Source organism: Apteryx rowi, unplaced genomic scaffold, assembly GCF_003343035.1.
Source record: "Apteryx rowi isolate R43461 unplaced genomic scaffold, aptRow1 scaffold_19, whole genome shotgun sequence".
In the NCBI taxonomy this organism is placed as follows: Eukaryota; Metazoa; Chordata; class Aves; order Apterygiformes; family Apterygidae; genus Apteryx; species Apteryx rowi.
This window is the reverse complement of record NW_020448196.1, coordinates 4,997,291-5,013,625: the sequence shown is the minus strand read 5'-3', so window position 1 is coordinate 5,013,625 and position 16,335 is coordinate 4,997,291. Positions and strand designations below refer to the sequence as shown.

The 16,335-nt window shown below is 53.0% G+C and overlaps 2 protein-coding genes across 6 annotated transcripts in view; one reads left to right on the top strand and one right to left on the bottom strand.

Annotated features, from left to right (window-relative positions):
• Positions 1-2,207, top strand: part of PHF19 (PHD finger protein 19) — an 8,068-nt gene extending 5,861 nt beyond the window's left edge. Inside the window, exon 14 of the mRNA XM_026062422.1 lies at positions 1-2,207. This exon is cut by the window's left edge and continues 160 nt beyond it. Within this exon, the coding sequence (XP_025918207.1) occupies positions 1-201 (201 nt within the window). The 3' untranslated portion in view covers positions 202-2,207.
• Positions 2,208-4,492: 2,285 nt separating this feature from the next.
• On the bottom strand, positions 4,493-16,224 carry LOC112964311 (protein CutA homolog). Of its 5 annotated transcripts, none has more exons than XM_026062218.1 (6): positions 14,833-16,224; positions 11,890-12,038; positions 7,930-7,989; positions 6,672-6,717; positions 6,239-6,288; positions 4,493-5,674 (listed from the first exon to the last, which is right to left on the bottom strand). In XM_026062218.1, exons 1-6 carry the CDS (start codon positions 15,130-15,132, stop codon positions 5,572-5,574), a joined length of 708 nt encoding a protein of 235 aa, XP_025918003.1. In that variant the 5' UTR covers positions 15,133-16,224; the 3' UTR covers positions 4,493-5,571. The 5 variants fall into 5 exon arrangements, with proteins under 5 accessions (XP_025918003.1, XP_025918002.1, XP_025918004.1 ...); XM_026062217.1 differs by having other exon boundaries at positions 15,520-16,224; XM_026062219.1 differs by having other exon boundaries at positions 5,595-5,674; positions 6,196-6,288; positions 15,520-16,224.
• Between the last annotated feature and the right edge of the window lie 111 nt (positions 16,225-16,335).

Below are 16,335 nucleotides of genomic sequence, written 5' to 3'. Positions count from 1 at the left end.
GACGGCATCGACAGCCACACTTTCGAGAGCATCAGCGAGGACGACTCCTCGCTCTCGCACCTCAAGTCCTCCATCAGCAGCTACTTCGGGGCGGCGGGGCGGCTGGTGTGCGGGGAGAAGTACCAGGTGCTGGCCCGCAGGGTGACCCTGGAGGGCAAAGTCCAATACCTCGTGGAGTGGGAAGGCACGACCCCCTACTGAGCCCGGCCCGCCGCCGACACCTCTCCCGGAGGGGCGCGAGAGGCCCGGACGGACGCGAAGCCCTTGGCGCCCGGCGGAGGAGGAGGAGGAGGAGGAAGGGCGCCAGCGCTGGACGCGGCTGCGAGGAAGCACCCGGCCGCGCTCCCAGAGCCGCGACGGGCGCCCTCCTCCCCGGTCCGGCAGCCTGGGAAGAGCTCGGGGCCGAGGGGGTTAAACCTTGGCAGGCTTTTTTTATTTTTATTTTTATTCTATTGCGTTTTTTTTTTTTAACAATTGTTATTTTGTTGGCCGCGCGTGTCCGGACGGCATCACCCCGCTGCCTTTTCCTGATCGAGCCTTTGGCTAAGCCAGAGGCGCCGTCGCGATGGGAGCGGCGAGCGGATCGGGCTCTTCTCCTCGTGCCTCTCGGCTGCATCCCGGAGGCAGAACCGGCATCGCGGCTCCGGGCCGCCCGCGCTCCTGCGCCGACGGACTTCGCATCGGTGCCCCCGGGTGCTGCGGCCGCATCCGAGCCTTAAATAGCAGCCGCGCGCCGTCCCGTCGCTGAAGCGGAAAGCGGTTCCTCTCTCACGCCGGAGAACCCGACCGCCGTGTCCTTGCACTGATGGGAAACAGCGGGCAGGCCGGTGCTTGCCGCAGCCATTAGAGAGTATTTTCCTTCTCATCTTAAATCCGTTCGTTAATGGAATGCGGTTTGTTTTAAACGAGGGGAAGCAGCCCCGTAAGTAGGTCATAGGCAGCCAGCTTTCGCGGCCGCAGGGCAGTTTGGCAGGATGGTTGCCATCATCCCGCGACCTCAAAGGTGTAAGACGATGCACCAGCTTCGCTTCCGCGTTCTTCTGACAATCACGGTCTTGGAATGAATTAGACAAAACAGACAAACTTGCCTTAAAACGGTTGCAGGCACTTCGCGAGCAAGTGCCGCTCTGGCCGCGATGGAGCCGGAGGCCTTTATTTTCCCGGGAACCGTCGCGCCGAACGTGCCAAACGAGGAGGCAAAGCAAAGCCGCAGCGCGTTGTTGCCGCTTCCCGTGCGCGGCGAGGCCGGGAGCCGCGTTCCCCGCGCGGGGCCGGCTCGTCCCGGCGGCGGCAGCGCTGGCTTTGCCGAACGCGGGGGGCCCTTTTCCTGCCTGAAGCCGCCGCGCAGCCCCCTCGTCCGAACTAGAGCAATACTGTCAGGTGGGAACAAAATGCGGTTGTCTTAAAAAGCAAAACACGGACTGTTTACAAACTCTAATAGCATCAGACATGTTAGATGGTTTTCTTTTAAGATATATATATATATATTTAATATTGTCCTCCTCGTGTCTGCCCTGCCACCTCCGTGCCGCCCTCCGCGGCGGGCGCAGAGGAGCCAGGCGATGCCGACGGGATCCGGGCTGCTGAGGGTGATCCCGCGTGATGCTGCTCTCGCCTGCCTCCTCCATCCCTTCATCACCCTTAGTTTTTCATATACCTGCTTTCACGGTCTGGCAACCGAAGGCCGATTTGAAAAGCCTGTTTTATTGGAAAAAAWTTTTTTTTAAATTTTTCACCCCGTGGCAGAGTGGAGCACCAAAAAAGGGCGAGCGGGGCCCGGCGTGGGAGGGGGCTCGGCGTCGTGCCGTCGGGCAAAGCTCCCGCCGCCGTCAGCGTGAGCGGCAGCAGGGCTGCGGCGGAGCAGGTTGCGTTTGCAAACAGGAGGCCGGAGCGTAGACCTTAAAAATGAACTTTTCTGCTTCGTTTACTTTTAAAATAACATAGCGAAATACCTGAGGTTGGGGGGGGTTGGGGGGTTTGCTGGTTTGTTTTAATTTATTTGATAGCACGAGGACTTGGCATGTCCGCAGCCGAGCGGGTGACGGTGGCGCCCTGCGGCGCCTTGTGGGTGCTGAGACCCGACCGAGCCGTGGCAGCRGTGGGGAGCGGGCACCGCTCTTCATGGGCCGTACGGGGAACATGCCCACGGGGCCCGGGCCGGCCGCTGGGCTGCCTCGGCTGCTACAACAGAAGCGAGAGTAGCCGTGATGGCAGGTTTTAGTTTACCTTTTATTTCGCCTGTGCCGAATTTCCTTACCCCGTTGGGGTGTTCCCGTGGCCTGAGCCGGGACCTCTCGATAGGGATCCTTCCCGGGCGCGGGAGGCTTTGGTGGCTCTGCTGGACGGCTTGGGCGTCCGTCGGCTGGGGGTGCGGGCAGCGAGGGCGCCCGTCTTCGGAAAGTCTCATTTCGTAGCGGTTTGCATCTTCTGTCACATAATGCCTTTTGTTACACCTTCGTCGCCAGCCGGGCAATTTGGAGGAAAATCCTGTCTGCTGCCTGCTTCTGTTTTTATACCGAGACCCCGAAGGCTAGCTGAGAAGTGTCCGTGTTCCTGATTTCTGGGGGGAAACCAGCAGTTTTCTCCAGGGTTTCCGGAGCTGGCATTAGAGCCTGACCCCGTGCCTGGCGCTTTTCGGAAGCGAAGCCCCGCTTTGGGGGCGCCGGGCTGAGCCACGCGGAGAGGGAGCGACGCCTCCGGAGCACCATTGGGGTCCGTGTCCTGGCTCGTCTCCGGGAGAAGCCGCTACCAGGACTTTCCCAAACCACTCCGACCGGGACGGCTGCAAGGTTTTTCCACGTCCTTCTGCTTTGCTTTGCCTCCAAAGGATCACTTGAAGTATTGCCCTTCCGCCAGTGCCTGGAAAGCCCTGCTTCCCCACCGCCGCGAGCCCTGCCGAGCCGGGTTCCTGCCCCGCGCCGTGCCGAGGGCCGTCGCCGCTGCATCCCTGCGGAGCGGCTCGCAGCCCCTCTCTCCCCCCCAGCCCGTGCCAGAGAGCTGAATGTGGAGCCTTGAAAAGTATTTTTGTTCCAGAATATATTTTGCATTACTCCTGATGAGATATTATAATGATTCTGTGCACCTTCTAAAGATTTATGATTTCAAGTTGCTGCTTGTAATAACCGACTTTTGTTATATCCAAGTTGTAATTAATATGTCTGACATACAATTAAAAAGTCTTTTTTTAACAGCACCGGCTCTTTACAGTACCCGGCTTGTCGGGGGAGAGCAGCCGGGGGCTCGGCTGTGCGGCTCCGGCGCAGCCCCGCGCGAGCACCCTGCCGCGGCGACGGCTCGCGCTCTCCGGCTGCGCGAGGGGGGCTGCCGCTGCGTCCGGCGCCGAGCGAGCGAGGGAGGAAGGAGCCCGGTGGGGAACTGCAGCCGGTGCCAGCTCCTGCTTACGAGCTGGAGGCAGGATTTGCTCTAGTGAAAGTCGGCGGCACTTTGGTGAGCGGTTCCTCTGGGCAGCGTTGCTGCTTGTTGAAATACAGCCCCAAAGCAGGTCTCACGCCTTCCTTCGGGGCGCCACGCGTGCCCGGCGTTGCACGCGGCGCAAGAGCCGCAGGAATCGCTCCTCGCCCGGCGCCGTGCTGCCGCCGTGCGTGAGGAGGGCAGCGCCGGCCCGGCAGGGATGTGCAGAGGTGAAGCACCAGTGCCATCCGGCTGAGCCCTGCGGGGTGACGTGGTGGGGACGGGGATGGGTCTCTCCTTTGGGAGGGACGGGGTTTTGTCCGGGGTGTCCTGGCTGGGAGCCTGCAGCCTCCTGATCGGTGCCGTCCCACGTAGGGGCCGTGCAGGCTCCRTTTCTAGCTAGTGCTCAATCCTCGAGGCTGTGTTGAGGGGTCTGTTGTTATGTCCTTGCGGGACTGGGTCTTTCCGGGGCCAGAGTTGTTCCCCTGCCTTCTCCGAGGCAGTTCCCGTGGGCCGGTGACCCTCCAGCAGCGCCAAGGCTGCTGCCTTTTCCGTGTCCTCACCAGAAAAGTGTTTATGTCCTTATGCCCTCAAATGTTTTCCTTTAGTCAGAGTGTTAAATGGAGAACAACAACAATGAAAAAAAAATCCCTCTTGGTCCCCACCCATTTAATTTTAGCCTAAAACTTTCACATGGCACAGCATAGCCCCGACGGGATAAATAAAGCTTCGTTTTGGGTGTGATGCAGACCTGGCCTGCCAGGGCTTGCTTCGTGTGCTCCTTGCTCCTTTTTGCCAAAGTGCCCAGCTGGGATCCTGCTTGTTCCGATTTAGCACTAACAAGTTTGCTGCCCTCCGAGAACAACGTTGCTGGTAGAAAAGCAGGGTTCTGGGGGGAGTTCCCCTGCCACCCCCAAATGTGCTCCTGAACCTCTCTCTCTCTCCAGGCTGCCCTCCTGGTTCGAGGGGCCCGTGCGAGGCCCTGGCTCGCCGCAGCACGCTGCCTGGGAAGCTCTGGCGACTGCTGCCGTGCTCGCGGCCGACACTGGGCCCCCAAAGGCTGTGACAACACGAGAGGCTGTACAGGTTAGAAAAGCTCCTGTTTATTGGCTTCCCAATCACATAAATAACTCAATACTGTTTCATAACTTACATTATGTTAAACTATTAACAGGAGCATCTTTTTACAAGGTTCAGTTTGGTCTGGGTGGAAAGCAACTGTTCAGGTGTGGGTTGGGGGCGCTTGGGGCCGGGGCTGTGCTTTCCCGCAGGAGGGCGATGCCTGCCCTGGCCCCGCACACCCCAACGGGCAGTGGCACGGCTGGGCCCGTCGCTCCTCTGCGGCGGCAGGGGGTATCACCAGCCTCAGCCCCGCTTTCGGCGTCTCAGCGGGAGGGCACTGGCAGGGTGTGCACGCGCTGGGGATCTTGGCAAACGCCTGGCAGCCTCTGCTTAAATGTTTGCTGTTCCCTTGGATTTTTGTAAGACAAACCAGCAAGTTAGGCGACCACAGGAGGGAGCCCGAGCTGGCACATTGCAGGCTGCCCTGCCGCATCCTGCTCCCTCCTGGCCTGGGAAGCAGGAGACGGAGCTGTGCGGAGCATGGGGACAGCCGCTGTGGAGGCAGGCCGCGGGGCTGGCTGCGCTGCCGGGTGCAGAGACGTGTGGAGCTGGACAGCCCTTCCCGCCGGTGCTGCCAGCCTGGCAGCGCGCCTGTCCGCACACCCCTTCCAGCCTGCAGCTGGGGACACGCCACGCCRGGGCCCACTGCCTCGCGCTTGCCACTGAACACCTGAAACAGCGCTGAATGCTGTGAGGTGGCAAGGTCTCGACTTGGGCGCCCCGTGCATCTTCTTCCATAATGCTGGAACAAGCTTCGGTGCGCTTTAGCCTTCTCCGCTTCAGCCTCTGCTGCCTCCATGCTGCTACACGCTCCGTGGGGCACAGGGTCAGGCAAAGGAGGGGATGTTTCAAGTACAAACAAAATTCCCAATCCCAAACTTCTGCGCTACTGCAAACCTGCGAAGTTCTGTGCTGCCTCCCTGTGTGTGTGTGTGTGTGTGTGTGTGTGTGTATAACTGCTGCCCGCACAGGGAGGGGACCAGCACAGCAAAGCATGCTTCATCTGGTCTCCCCCAAAACAAAGTGGTTTTGCACATCTCAGTCTCTTGGGATGCTCTCTTCTAGCCATTTGAAGTAGAGTGGGTTTCCTTGGTCAATAGGCAGGCTGATGATTTCAGGAATTTCAAAGGGATGGATGGATCTAAAGTGGAAGCAGATGCACAGTAAGTGTCACTGATTCATCCCTGCGGCAGGGGCTCGCAGGCGCAGGAAACGGAGGGCTCTGCTTCCAGCGGTACGTATCAACCATGCCCCCAAACTTTCCACTGACTTCAAAGCACTCACATCATCTTTCTGCCATGTGAGAATTTTGCTTTGACTTTGGGTTTTACTACAGCCAGCAGCTGACTGCCAGGAGCCTGTGGCCCAAAACTGGCTGTGCTCAACACTCAGTGCTTGGGAAGATGCAGGAAATCCTGCCAGGAGGCAGTTAGGGAATAACCCGTATTAGCAGAAGGAGAATCCTTCCTTGTTCCCTATACTGAGAGCTGGTTTAAGCCTAGAAGCCCAATAGCTGATATTCCTTCCAACCTGTTTTGAGCTGATGCAGTGTCTGTTTTTTGGCTTACCGGGAATGTCCAGAAGCACTTAAAAACCCTATGGGTGGGCAATGGGATCGAGGAACCCAATTCACACCTGCCTGAGCATGAGATGGCAACGTACCTTGGATAGGAAACCCAGTGCTCTGCCTGAGCGAGAACCTCACCTGACATAGCTGGACAATTCACCTATCTTCGATGTCCTTGTTTTCACTAACTGTAGAGAGTGAAAAAAGAAAAAGAGGAAGAAAACCCAAGGAGAGGTAAAGGGTAAGGAGCAATCTTGCACACGCATTTCCACTCCACCCATCTAACACAGCCAGCGCGGGTGCCTGGCGGTGCTGCCGAGGCTGCTCCCCCGGGCCTGTTCCCCGTGGCGGCGGTACGAGGGGCCGAGCCGGGCTGGCCCCTCCGGCTGCGGCTGCTGTGCCCACAGGTGGGTGCTTGGGGAAGCTGTGGTGTGGGGTCCCCGAGTACCGTCCCAATCTCCAGCTGGCTGATGTCACATCCCCAGGATGGGCCAGTCCCTGGGCTCCAGAGCTCGCCCTCACTGACCCGTGGAGGTGGAGTGAAATGCATTAGGCAGTGCTGGACACTTACTAGCAGTATTTCTGTGGATTCTTCTATTTCGCCTTTCCAAAAATACCTAGATTTAAAAGAAAAAACAGTAGCAGCAAATATAGCTACAAAATGCAACGTTTTACCTAATGTCAGCACTCATACATGCATTTACAGACCAGAGCCTTCTTGGCCGTGCCAGGCGTGAGGGACCTGCAGGGCTGGGAATGAGCGGGACAAAGGCAAGGGGAGCTGCTGGGCGTCTGCAGAGACAGCGGCTTGGCAAAGCCAGGAGGCTGCGCCCAGCGCCACACTTTTTTCTCCCTTTCCATGCGGTAATGGAGATTTACTTCTTGTGAGTCAGATTTGACCTTCTGAAACATTCATCTTAACAGAAGGCCATCATGATTTCATCTGTGTGCTGGTTTCCTTGCAGGAGGAGTCATTTGGAGGCATCACCGCGTCTACTGAGCAGGAGGCAGTCTGAGAAGCGAGCTAAAGCAGGAGGAGTTTGTGCATCAGTAATTCGGCTCTGGTCATGATGTTCGGTAGGGAACTAAGAGGAAGCGAAGCAGAGGGGTTACTGGGTTTGCTGTGTGGGACCCCTGTTTCGGCAGCCTCAGCTGGGCTATGAGGGAGCCCCTCCAGCAGCGAGGCTGTGATGCAGGGACCTGTTCAGGGCCTGGGGCTGCTCAGGTCTCCCAGCGAGGCCAGGCAAGGAGTGCTCCCAGGTGTGAGCGAGCGAGTGTGTTTCTGTGCTGGGAAGGACACTCGAACCTTTCTGGGTAGTTTGAAGAGCTGTTTTGGAACTTCCTTCCTTAACTTCCTTCCCCCTAAAACAAATCCAGTTCCTTTGCATGGATGGCCAAAGGTACCTGGCAGAGCATGGCTGCTCTTATTTCAAGGTCAAAGATACTGTCCTTCCTTACAAAAAGTGCTCCTTAATATTGCAAAAGCCTTTTCGGGTCCCTATCTTAGCTTCTGTTTAAGTCCTCTAAAAACAGGAGCCTTATCCCCAGGGTTATAAATCACTTTGCTCTTTGCTAGATCTCTGTATCTAAGTAACCAATAAACAAATGGTCCTGACTGGCAGATAGAGCATCTGCACTCCTTTAATAAGCTTAAGGCACTTTGTGAGGGTGAGGATCATCTCTGTTATCCCTGAGAACAAACAGAACCAGCAGCCTCCTGGAGACAGTCTCCGCTCCCCACGGCCGAGGCGCATGGGCACTCGCCTCCGCCTCCCGCCGGGGCAGCCTGGCTTTGTTCCTCCTCTGGAGGAATATTCAGCACAACTTACAGGGCCGAGGACTTGGGCAGGATGTTCACGCAGGCAGCCAGCTTCTTATCCATAATGGCCCTGGATAAAACAAGGAGGGCGAGTTAGTGACTGCCCTGGCTCGCCGCGGCTCTGCCCTCTCCTCTCTCCGCAGGGAGTCAGCCCTGTGCTGCCTCCGACTGCAAGGAGCAGAGCTGACAGCAGCGGCCGGGGAGTTGTGGCTAATTATCACCCTGGGAAAGCAGAGCAAAAGGCGACCTCCAGCTGGAGCTGGTTCAGCTCAGGGCCTCCTGGCACGGCTGGGGACCATCCCTGCGAGCCCTCGCTGCTGAGTGGGAGGGCTCGGTGTCGCTCCTGCCCGGAGCGGCAGGCCGTACCTGTGCCGTGCGCAGCGCGAGGGGCAGCCTCCCCTTCCAGCGGGGGACCCTGCGAGGGTCAGTGCTGTGCCTGTTTCACTGGTGAGGATGGGGGCAGTTTCGGAGCTGCTGGGCCACAAAGAACCAGGGCTGGGATGAGCACGAAGGAGTTTGTCTCCCAGTCATATATTTACACTGTCAAACTGTGCTTCTTCCTCACACAGCAAACTAAACGTGGAACTTGTTAAATTAACATCATTAAGGTTTTCCTACATAAAACATCTTGGAAGTCTGAAACCCAAATAAATTCTGTCCCTCAGGCTTCCTCCTTTGGTTGTGGGCTCATTTTTTATTGCAAAACTGCTTGCGTCTGCCAGCAGAAGTGATATTTAACTGATTAAAGAGCATTGAAGCAATTTCAGGGTGGATTTTTAGAAGACTAGGTCAAATGTTGTGTTTTCTGACCACAGCAATGTCTGGGCACTTCTTGCGGAGGCGACAGTCTCATCCCTCTGGCGGGCTGTAAGGGTGCTTTTAAAGGCGCTGCACTAGCAGCCTCACCTTTGTTTTTCTTTAACTCCAGCCTCTCCGGGCACTGTTGTGTACCAAGTGCTTTGACAGTGCAAACATTTAGCTTCTAGCAATCACACCTAGGTCAAAGAGATGACCTTGAATTGCAGAGGAGGAGCAGGGAGTTATTAGATACTGAAAGGCTCAACACAGCAGCCTGTTAGAATTAACCCTTAGTAAGCTGAAGAAGTAAATCCATTCTGATATTTGTACTCAGTTAACTACTGCTCCAATCCAAAACTGTCAGCAGAACCCTTTTGGCTCTGAGCAAGTTAAAAATTTATTATCCTTACATCCAGCTTATTATACAAATTGGAAGTGATTATAAAGCAAACTGTAAGAACCTCTTACTTTTCAAAAAGACAAAGTTATGAATGAACAGTAAAAATACGATAGACTTGGTCGGTGGCCAAGATGTCACTGAAGATGAGCAAAATGAGCACCAAAGCTAACTCTTCCATGGCAGCAACCTGAAGATGTCCAAGCCAGGGTGCTACAATGCAACCGCACAATGGAATGTAATCTGGCCTCTGACCCATAAGGAAAGCTGGGCTCTTGCTTGAATATGTATAAGCTCCTTTGCACATCTTTATCATTAGGCCTGCTTTCTCTGGCTATTTATAGAAATTTGTACCTTGCAAAGACGCGCATGAGGTTGTCCCTGTGGGGCTGCACGGGCTCAGGGGTGCCGCGGGAAGGCCATGCAGCGTTCACGTCACCCTGCCTCCTCCCGAAGGAGAAACCCTACGGCAGCATGTAAGAAAGCAGCCGGGAGGGTTAAGCTTTCAGTAGTGCTCTCCAAACCACGCAGCACCCAGAAACGCCCTGGGGAGGGGACCCACGAGAGGACCGCTGCATGGACCCAGATAACTCTCTGGATTGGGTTTAATGTTTAAACTCACCAAGGTGACAGAGATTGTCCTTATCTTGGCCAACGACTCAGAGGGAACGTGGGCCTGAGAGGACGGCTTTCCAAGGAGGTGCCGGGTTGATTTGCTCTAATCATGTGTAGCCAGTTCTAGTAATTTAATGCTCGTAAAGTATCTTGAGTTAATCTTTATACCAACAAACTGCAGCAGCATGAATGCAGATATTCCCACTGAGTTTATCATGTAAGACACGTGGTACAAATCACTTTGCTGTTGCTGTGTGCGATTCTCAAGTCCTCCTGTAGCACAGAAACCTTTAGACTTGGGTGAATACCTTCTAATTGCTTTTGCTCTGTCCTAATAAACTGTGATCCTAACTGATATCCTGAACTTTGTCCTAGAGAGCTGAGAAGAAACAGCCAGCCACCATGAGAACTGGAAGCATTACAAGAAGATGAACACGGTCAGTGGAAAACATCTGCATAATACATGATATCTTTGGGCTGGGTATTTAATGTGTGTTTCTTGTCCTTGCATCACTAAACGATAGCCTCTGAATTGAGACATGAAATATTAATAAGCAGAAAAGTAGAGAAAAACATGCACAAACATAAGGCAGAACCAAAGGTTTGAGGACTGTTCAGGTGTTAATTAAGTTTTGTGAGATGCAAACGGTCACAGCATCCAGCCCAAAGGACTCAACTTCTCATAGCAAACACAAGGGAGAAACTAGATCTCTGTGGACTAGAGGTTTCTCCTGAGGATTTTAGATTAATAGTAATCCAGATAAATTGGGTTAGAGCTGGTACAAATGAACAAGTCAGATGCTGAATTTTACCTGCAGCTAATCAGCTTTCAAAAAGTCTGAACTCCCTTTTTTCACAGAGAAATTCCTTGCAGTCTGAGCCTTGGAAGCGAGTGCTCCACTGAGCAACATAAAAAAAGAATAAACATGAGAGCGCTAGGAAAAAGGTGGGAGGGAAAATAAATGTAGATGCCCTGTGTCAGCTGTTACAACCCTTGTTCATTCATCCAAATTCCTGAACAAAGGATTAATTACTCCACCAGTAAAATGCAACCAAAATACATATATCCCAGCAATGGGTATGGGGTACAGGGAGTGAGCTATTTCCTCACCCTTCACTGAAAGGAACAAAGAGTAGAAAACGTTTGCAAAGCTGTTAAGATGAAGCATTTTCAGGAACAAAATGATCTTTTCACCAGCAATGTACAGTTATTTCTTTTTTCAGAAGATATCAAGTGGTACAGATATTATTCTACTGGAATTTCTTATTACAGTTGCAGTATTTAAGATGACACAAACCTTCTTTCAGTAGCCTGTCAGTTCCTGAATGGATATTTGGGAACGCTCTGCTATTGCAGAAGACAGGCAGAGTTTTTGGCAAGCAGCGGGACAGCACAGAAAACAGCTCACAGGAGGTGTTGCAGGAAACTTAATGGTCCACCGTAAACACTTCCTCAGTCAACACAGTTCCAGTACATTGAACAAACCATCTATTGAGTCAGGGACCGAGGGATCTGTGAAAAAATGGCATGCAAAACAGCATGCAAAGCTTCTCGTACACTAAAAATAAATAAATAAGGGCAAAACCCTCATTCTCCTAAGTATGTTTGGTGAGCTGAGTGCAAGCTTTCAGGTGGTATCTCATGACGGCCTGTTTTGGGTTTTCTGTGGACCACTTTTGTCTTTGCTTTATAGTTATGTTAGTGCCACCGTGCTTTGTTCCTCTCCATAAACGCTTCTCCTGGAATTTACCTGTGCTGTTCCGAGAAGAGCGACCACAGCAGACCAGAGAGCATGGTGCTGGGGCTTAATCCATCTGAGGGCCATGAGATTTAGGGTCATAGCTTTAAAATGTATCTTGAAAATGAAAGCTAGTGGAATAAATTGAGAATTGACTTAATGTATACCATGGCATTGACTTCGGAGTCAATTGTTATCTTTCCTGTAGAAAGCAGAGCTCTTGGTGTGTGGATATGTGACAGAGAGAGAGAGAAAAAGAGAACATAAGAGAAAAGGAGCCCTGTTTGGACAGAAGTGCAAAACCCCTGAACCAGCAGAGAAGTACAACTGCTCTAATGGTGACAAGGAAGGGCTTTATTTATTCCATGAAAAGCCGCTTTGGAACAACTCGAGCAGACAAGCAGTGGAAGTGTCACTGTACCTTGCAATATCCTTGGCAATTTGCTCGTTGAGACAATTGATGAAGGCGATGGAATGGGTCCCAGGGATGTAACTGCCAGTGACAGCAGAGTGCAGCTGAAGAGCCAGACTTTTCAGCACTGGGTACATCAGTAAAGACAGAGCCATCGCCTAAAACGCAAAATATACGAGTGCTAATGTTAGGTAAAGTGTTGCATTTTGTAAAAAATAAGCATTTGCTTTATCTGTGACTCAAGAGAAGTCTCCATTCTTCTTTCTTTTGACATTACAGTAATGTTAGTTATAATTTAAGTGAAAACATGCTCATAGAGATATTCATTCTCCTGAAATGAGACCAATCTAATACCATGCCAAATGCTCAGGGCAGGAAAGGGTCAGTTTTAGAGCCTTTACCAGCTCGCAGGAGTCCAGGCCTCTGCTCCAGGAGGTCATACTACAAATTAATGGTGCGTATAGACCTCACTGCACAGCCCCAGAAGCCGCAACTGTTTTTCCAAAAGAAGACTAAGGAGGTAAGTCAGTGGTTGCCTCCATTAAAAAAAGGCAATAATAAGCTTCATGAATCCATAGCTCACATCCATATAAATAGTCTTTGTTAAAGGCAAGGGCTGAATAAAGCTATAAGGCTGAGACCTTAATAAAAACCATGATATTAATGCAAGCTTTCGTCAGCTGATCAGACTGTTGTATGAAAAATCGTAGAGAAACAACTGAAGGTACTCAGGTTCTTACAAATGCCTGATACCCAGTTTATTGCAAAAGGAACTGCTGCCATTCTGTCTCCAAATCTGAGAAGCACAGTCCAAACAGTCCAAACCTATTTACAGCAGGAAATCCCACAAAGTCTTCATGTATTAAGCCCCGAGCAGCCCAGCAGCCTCCTCTGTAAATGTGTGCATCTACCAGCTTGTAGGCCAGATCCGTCCTTGAGGCGAGTGCACCTGATCGCACGGCTGCTCGGTGGGGGCCAGTGGCTGCGCCTGGCTAGACTGAGAGTAACGAAAGTCGGGGGTCCCTGGCTCCGAGGTGTTTTTGAGCATCCTGGTACATACTCTGTCTTCAAAGGGGGCAGGGGGCAGCACCGTAAGGGCAAGGGAGGCTCGAAGTTTTGCTGCCCGTTCGGATGTTCGTGGGGAACGCTCAGAGGCAAACCCGAGACACAGGCAGGCATTCCTAGCTCGGTAAGTTACAGCTTAGCAGCTACCTGCTGCCAGGACTAGGGAATCCCTTCCCCAGACTATGCAGCCCTTCACAGGCATTTTCTTCTCCTCTTAGTGACGTCCCTGCTGTGTCATGTTTTGGGAGGCCAGGTCAGACCCATACTTAGAGCCAAGCCCGTTTCCCTAAATCCTGTGATTAGATCAAAAACTACATTTCTATTGGAAAAAACAAAAAAAAGGGCCCTGGTCTGCTTTAATGCAGCCCTGCTAGCCCAGGATGATTATTCTGTTCTGCTGACAGATGTTTCACAGTCTGTCCAGGCTATGGTACAAACCGTGCATAGCAGGTAAGGAAGGATAAGACTTAAATGCAGGCTTAGGTCTTGTTCCCTCTTAATTGTCTGGTACTAATAGTAAAGTCAAGTCTGATCCTTTTGGGCACAGAGATCCTCATCGACACAGCGCGGGTCTGTAGGGCTGTCCTTGTCTCACTGGCCTGCAGAAAACAATCACGCGCTCTCCCTGGACTGGCAGTGCGCTGGCAACAAGTCGGTTTTGTTGTACAGCAGATCCCAATTCCCAGAAAGTCCCTTAGCTTCCCGTTGTGTTAACATGCCATCAACACAGTCACTTTAAATATTTATTCTGTAAAGCATCTCAGCTTGGGCTTTGCTGGGAGAGCAAAGTTTAATTCGGTGTGCTGAGTAACAGCAAAGGGATGGGTGTCTGCACCCTCTGCATGCAACACTCACTGCCTCTGCACAGCTGCTCTTCTCTTTGTCTTTTGTTTTGGTTTTTAAATAAACCGCATCTGGCCCTTATTCATCTACAGTGATAAAAATATTTTTATAAGACTCAGAATATATTCCTTTCCCCCTTTTTTCCACCCTCATTTGTCCTCTAAAAGACCTCCCATTACAGGGCAAATGTCACAGTGTTGTTTTTTTTAATTATTGATATCTCTCTTCTCACCACAAGCACAGGAACTCTTTTCTGTTTGGGAAATGACTGTTGTTTTATATGGGTTGTCTCCTTTTTTTCAGTCCATTTGAGGAAATGCTCTTTGTTATCATAAGGCTTCTCATAATAATTTTCAGAGCTTCTTTAGTGTTCTTTTTTCCCACTAAGCCGTTTAACAAGTATTATGCAACAAATCACAGAAGTTACCCAGATAGTTATAAGCCAAACAGGGATAGGCTGGTGTACCTATTTTTCCAGATTAGAATGTAATTATGTTCCCTGCTCAGGAAAAAAAAAATCCGTCCCATTCAGCATGGCAATCATTAATCTTCTTGGAAGATGTATGTGCATATGACGAGGAAAATCCCCATGAACATTTGTGAGTGAATACTAATGTAAGAGTGACCCACCTCTTGCATTTCTTTTTTTCTGAAGTGAAAAAAAGAGAAAGAAAATTATGCTGTTTTTTTCAGCATAATTGTATTTGCCAAGGTGTGGTGCAGAAGTGAAGGAATAAAACTTGGGCATTCGTGCCTAATAATTTGAATAAGCTCAAAACTGCCAAAACATTAAAGTGACCGAAACTGAAAAATCCACCGTGAGGTTGTAACTAACGCACTGGAAAGCAGGCTGAGATCGCGTTTCTCCTGCAAGACCCCTCTTTTTCTGCAGAGGCTCCCTTGCGAAAAAGGAGGGGTGGCGGCGCTCCCGGGTTGCGTGCGCTCGGCTCGCCGGTGGGTCGCCCGCGTTGCCCCACGCGGAGACGGACGCCGTCACCGTTCCCAGCCGCGGGTCCACGCGTCCCGCGACGGGCTCCCACTTACCAGCAGCAGGGCCAGGCGGCCCGGCCGGGAGCAGCTGGGGGTGCTGGGTGGCTGGCAGCGCTGGCTCAGCCACTCCATCTTCATCGTGCCGGGCGAGAGCCGCCGTCCCGCTCTGTCCCGCCACCTGCTCTGCTGGGAGCACGGCCGGGAAGGCTGGCTGCAGTGAGCACAGACTCCTCCTCCTCTTCCTCCCCGGCTGGGCCCGCGGATGTCCCCCGGCATCACTGCTGCCTCCGCCACGGCCTGTCCCTGTCCCCTCCCTGCAGAGCTGGGCGAAGCAGGTGCTGGGGTCTGGCCCATAGTAAATCCGAACAAATATTCCTAATAGCGCCGGCGCTCTTCCCCAAACCATCTGCCCCAAAATCTGCTGGAGAAATAATCTGTTCCTCCCAGGGTAGGTGGAGGTGCTCGGAGACACGTGGCGATTGCCATTCAGCATCCCTGCCTTAATTTCCCATCCATAAAATCGCTTTTTTTCTCAGACCTCATATTATCGGGGCTTTGTAACCTTTGTGTAGCAACTGCCAGCAAGCTGATAAACCCAGTGATGCTGTTCAGCCCTAAAACATTTAACAATACTCCTTTAAGCGATCCAGTGCAGAAGAACACAGAACACCATGCTTTCTCAAAATATAACTTGGTTACACCCCCGTCAGTTCTCGTAAGCTATTAGGAAGGTCTATTCACCATGGAATAGGGCATTTCTGGTGCCTGGATGTAGATCAAAACGTCTGATGGTCGTATTTCTGCTCTGGGTCCCCGTGGACCGCTGCCGCCAGGCAGTGGCAGAAGGCCAGAGCCGCGCCGCCTGCTTCGGTGGCCTCGGGGAGACACGAAGCGCCGCAGAGCGTCTGGAAGCGCCTTGCAGCACGGGAAGAGCCTGGCATGTGCGAATTCAATCGTCTTCCTCGCTGTCCGCAGAGTGAAATTTTTTTCTTCTGCTGCTCTAAACCAAATCCGGTCGCTCCCGGCCGGCGCAGCCCACCCGTGCCGGGACTGAGCCGTCGCGGCGATGCTGCACCTCGAAGGCAGAGGCTCCGGAGCGGCGTTTGCGGTGAGGTGACCCGAGGGGCGGCGAGACATCTGCTTGCTKGGGGCAAACGGGGCGTTGGGAACGGTTTGGCTCCGGGCGAGGGAATTTTTCCAGAGCCTTCGGAGCTTTGTGGAGCAGATGAGGGCTGCTGCGAGCGTTGCTCGAGGGAAAACCTGGCAGCTCGCTGCCTAGCACGCCGCTGCCTGAGCTTCGAGGGCTCTTCCACCTCAGCGCCCGCCACCGAGCCCTGGCCCCGCTCCTCCAAAAAGCGGAACAGCCGCTCAGCCTGCGGGCTCGCCGGCGCAGGCCCGCGGTAGGTTTACCGTGCCTGGTGGAGGCAGGCCGCGGCCCGCCTGGCAGCGCTGCCCCGCTCCGCTCCGCCCCGCTCCGCCCCGCCCCGCTCCGCTCCGCCCCGCTCCGCCCCCAAAACAACCGCCATTTTCCTGACGAAAAAGGCGGTTGAGGACAGG